This window comes from Octodon degus, unplaced genomic scaffold, assembly GCF_000260255.1.
Source record: "Octodon degus isolate 3935 unplaced genomic scaffold, OctDeg1.0 scaffold00224, whole genome shotgun sequence".
NCBI lineage: Eukaryota > Metazoa > Chordata > Mammalia > Rodentia > Octodontidae > Octodon > Octodon degus.
Window position 1 is genome coordinate 68,537 of NW_004524800.1, and position 4,802 is coordinate 73,338.

Genomic DNA, 4,802 nt, shown 5'->3' on the forward strand with positions numbered 1-4,802 from the left:
AGGCACATGCCACCACGCCCAGCTTGAAATTCACTCTTGGTTTGTATTCTTTCTCATATTTAATTTACAAAATAAAAAATAGTCACTTACAAATCTGATCTCATTATCACAACTGTACCTCGGAAAAGCAGCTTGCAATTCTCTATGGGAGATAATCAGGTAAACATGTTACCAAACAATAATTAATAATTCAATATCCTTTAAGTTCAAAGGTAGGGTAAATCTATGTATGCTACTTATAATTTAGTTGAGATTGATTATTCAAGTATCAGAAATATTAGTCCTTAAAACGTTATCATTCTGTAGTGCAAAAAATATATGTATATATGTACACAAAACAAACTACTGGACAACAAAAAAGAAATGTAATTAAGTTTTTCTTGTGAGCTCCAAATCCATGTCATTCTGAGGTCATCCAGGCCCAGCAGTCTTCTTGAGCAAAACATCATTTTCTTCAGTTCAGTTTTCTTCTCCTTCTTTGGTAATATAAATGCACCAACCACTGGGCAATAAAAGGCCATATAATAGCAAAAGTTAATGCACCAGGAGACATCTCAAATGGCCACCAAGATGGTCTCTGTAAGGACTGATTGCTGGACTGCAATGCTGATAATTTTGCCTGTGAAGCAGTTAGTGTTTCAAGTTTATGGAGCCTTTGCAGGACGTTCTGCATGTTCTCCTGCAACCGCATGAGCACAAGAGCAATCTGCTCATTGAGGCTGCCTCGTGAGCCCCTGTCTGAGCCCCAGCGCTCCCCATCACCTCCACTTCCCATTTGTCGGCCCTTGTTCCCCTCACTCAGATGTGGTATCCTATGCCCTCTTGCTCTTCTGACATTAGAGAACTCCTCACTTTCTCCACCTCGCTTCTCATGGTGTGGTGCTCCACTGTTATTTCTGCCATCTTCTCCACCATGCTTTATTTCACCTTTTCCTTCAACTGCTACCACCTGCACAGTCCCACTACTGCCATTTCCAGGTGGTACTTGAACATCGTCAGGAAAACCAGAATTTTCCAATGGCTTGTCGGAATCATTCCTCACATAATATTGAAATGGTCCAGTGTTTGCCATAAAAGTATCTGAAGACTCTTCTTGTCCAAATTGCTCCATAGAATCACAGTAAACTTCACTGTCTGAATCACTTGTCAAATGCTGAATCCCTGAAACATCTTCAACATGATCATCATTTATATCTTGGTGGAGGCAGACCAGACAGCAGTTTTCCCAGTTTCCTCCCAGCTTTGCTCCACAGGTTTTCCTTCTTCAGCACTTGCAACATTCAGAGAAGTGGTCTGAATGTCATCTTGGATATCCTGAATAAAGCTGTCTTTATTATAGCCATTAGTGACAATGATTTCCAAATTCTTATGCTCTCTTGATTTCATCATTTTATCGTTATCACTTTGTTCTTTTCCCTTTACTTCCTCCTGAACCTCTTCTTCCTCTGACTCGGCTCCACTATCACTGCTTTCAGCTTTCCCATTAACAGTTTTGGCATTTGGAGTAGAAGTCAGAACATTACCAAGATCTGAGGTTAAATCAGAACTCCTGCCACTCTTTTTGTCTTCCACAATTTCATAAAATGGACCTATGACATGTAGCAGTTCTTCAACTTTCTCAGTCATTGGCATAGTTTCAATAATCTTTTTCATTTCTTCCACATATGCAATCATGGCTTCTTCTTTAGTCATATCACCCAATGAACTCCAAGCATCCCATTTATATCTTCCAATAGGATCCCAGAATCCAGGTCTTGAAAGTTTGCAGGGTCCTTCAGTTGCCTGTTTATAGAAACTATAGAACTTGAGCATCATTTCATGTGTTGGCTGGAATGAACCATTTTTCGGCAAACTCTGGATCACCTTGACCGCCGCCTCGAACCTGGTCTCGTGCACGGATTTCGTGTCCGCCATCTCCAGCTGCCCGCGCCGGCCGTGGTCCCAAGAGCTGTCCGCAGGAATCAGGCAGCACCAGCAGCACCAGCTTCCCCAAGAGCCTGCATGAAAAGAAAGGAAAAGCATCTCAAGCAGCTTTTGGACTCTTTGTTGAAGATGAAATAGCTGAATGTGTAAGGGGATTTTTTGGTACCTTCAGTTCTGTTGCATTAATTCTGTACTGTACCTGTTTTGTTTCAGTACTGTGTTATTTTTATCATGATTATTTTATAGTATAGCTTGAAGTCAGATATTGCTATGTCTCCTGCTTTGCTCTGGTTGCCTAAAGATATTTTTGCTATTCTGTGTCTCTTCTGGTAGGATATAAATTTTAAGATAATTTTTTCAAGGTGTGTAAAGTATACTGCTGTTACTTTAATTGTGACTGCATTGAATTTGTATAATAATTTTGGGTGTATGAAATTTTGACAATCTGCCTATCCAGGACCAGAGGACATCTTTGCATTTTCTTTTTTTGGTACTGGGAATAGAACTCAGGATCCTGGAGTTGCCAGACAGGTGCTATGCCACTGAGCTATATCCCCCATCTTTGCATTTTCTGATGTCCTCTTTAATATTGTTTTTCAGAGTACTGTGGTTTTCTTTGTACAGGTTTCTCATTCCTTTGTTAGATTAATTCCTAGGTATTTCATTTTTCTTGAAAATACTATAAATTGTTATTTTAGTAATTTCCTTCTCGGGGTCAGAGAGATAGTTCAGAGGTCTAAAACGCCTGCTTAGGCAAGCTAAGGTAAGCACTCAGGGACCGCGGTTTGATCCCTGGCACCACATGCCATTCCAGTTCCACCCCGGGCTGAGCTGGCCACACACACAAAAAATAATTTCCTTCTCATTCTGTCCATTGTTGGTGTATAAAAATGCTAATGACTTTTGTGAGTTGATCTTGTATCCTGCTATACTTCTAAAGTGTGTTACTAATCCTAAGAGTATTTTGGTAGAGTTTTTTTGACCTTCTATATAGAGTATCATGTCATCTGCACATAATGATAATTTGAGTTCTTCATTATTTATATGTACCCTTTTTTTCTCTTGCCTAATCACTCTGGCTAATGTTTCAAATACTATGCTGAATAGAAGGGGTGATGGTGGAGAACCTTGTCTGGTTCCTGAATTTGGAGGGAATGCTTTTAGATTTTCCATGTTGAGTATGATTTTAGCCATTGATTTGTCATATGTAACTTCTATCATATTTGGGTGTGGTTTTCTATACCTGTGTTCTTCAGAATTTTTATCAGGACAAGGTATTGGATTTTGTCAAAGGCCTTTTATGCATCTGTTGATATATAGTTTTTGAACTTGCTTCTACTATGTAATGCATTACATTTATTGACTTATATATGTTGAACGAGCCTTCCATCACTGAGATGAAACCTGCTTGAAAATTATGTACAATCTTCTTGATAATGTGCTGCATTTATTTTGCTAGTATGTTGTTGAGGAGTTTTGCCTCTGTGTTTATCAATGAGACTGCCCTATTTTTTTCCTTTTTGGATGAGTCTTTGTCTGGTTCTGAGATCAGGGTGATGCTGACTTCCGTAAATGATTGTTTTTTCATTCTATTAATCTGTTTATTGATTATTCCCTTTCTAAATCCTTTTCTTTTTCCAGTTTTTTTTTAAGGAAGGGTTCACAGGGTGTTCAGGGTCTCACTACTAGATCAGACTTATAGTAATCTGCCTGTTTACAGCCTCCTAAGAGCTGGGATTACAGGTGTGCACCACCATGCCCTGTCTCAATTTCAGTCTCAGCATGCGCTGGGGGCAGGGCCAGCACCACAGGCCTAGGGATCGAACCCGTGGACCCTGCGCCTGCTTGCAGGCACTTTAATCCACTGAGCTATTCGGCCCACCCTTCTTTTTTCATTTTTTAAAGAAAAATAAACAATAAAAACAGTGCTATAAAATTTCAAAACAAAATAGATTGTAGGAGAGTAAAAGTCATTAGTACATTGTATTTTTTAATGATCAATACATTTTATTACATATTAGCAGTTGCCAAGCAGACACTTAGTATATTCTATATTATTATCTTCAAAGTAGTTGCTCACCTCACAAGCACAAATGAGTTTTGGAGCATGCTATCTCTTTCAATTTTTTTAAAGAGTTTGAGGAGTATTGATGATATAACACCCTTAAAGGTTTTATACAATTCAGCAGTGGGTTTGTCAGGTTCTAGGCTATTTAGTTGGTAAATTCTTTATTACTGTGCCAGTTTCATTGCTTGTTGTTAGATTGTTAAGTATATTAATGTCTTCTTGGGTTAGTTTTGGTAGTTTATATGGGTCAAAGAATTTATCCACTTTTTTTTTGTTTTTACAATTTGCTACTTTGCTGGAATATAATTTTTCAAAGTGGTTACTATCTTCTGCAGTGCATGCTGTGATTTCAGCCTTTTCATTTCTAATTGCATTGATGTGAGTCTTTTCTTGCTTTCTCTTGGAAAGTCTAGCTAAGGGTTTGCTATTTTACTTTTCTTTTAAAGAACAAGCCATTCATTTTTTTTCCAGCTTTAAAAAAATCTCAATTTAATTGATTTCTACTCTCATAATTTACTTTCTTAATTTCACTTTGGGGCTGGTTTGTTGTTGTTTTTCAAGTATTTTAAGATTTCTCATAAATTTGTCTATTTGAGCTTGCTCTGTTTTCCTAATGGGGGCATTGTCTGTGATGAATTTTCCTTTTAGAACTTCTTGGGATGGCCAAATAGCTCAGAGGATTAAAGTGCCTGCAAGCAGGCGCAGGGGCAGGGGTTCAGTCCTCAGGCCTGCCATGCCGGACTTGTCCCCAGGGTGCGCTGAGACTGCAATTGAGACTGGGCATGGTGGCATGCACTTGTAATCCCACCTC

General features: G+C 38.8%; 1 protein-coding gene across 1 annotated transcript; it reads right to left on the bottom strand.

Moving 5' to 3' along the window:
• Positions 1-6: 6 nt before the first annotated feature.
• Positions 7-2,022, bottom strand: LOC101564805 (acyl-CoA-binding domain-containing protein 5-like). The gene is given in 2 exon segments (XM_012517861.2): positions 7-1,210; positions 1,213-2,022. Coding segments are annotated over 2 exon segments (1,566 nt in total). The 3' UTR covers positions 7-454.
• Between the last annotated feature and the right edge of the window lie 2,780 nt (positions 2,023-4,802).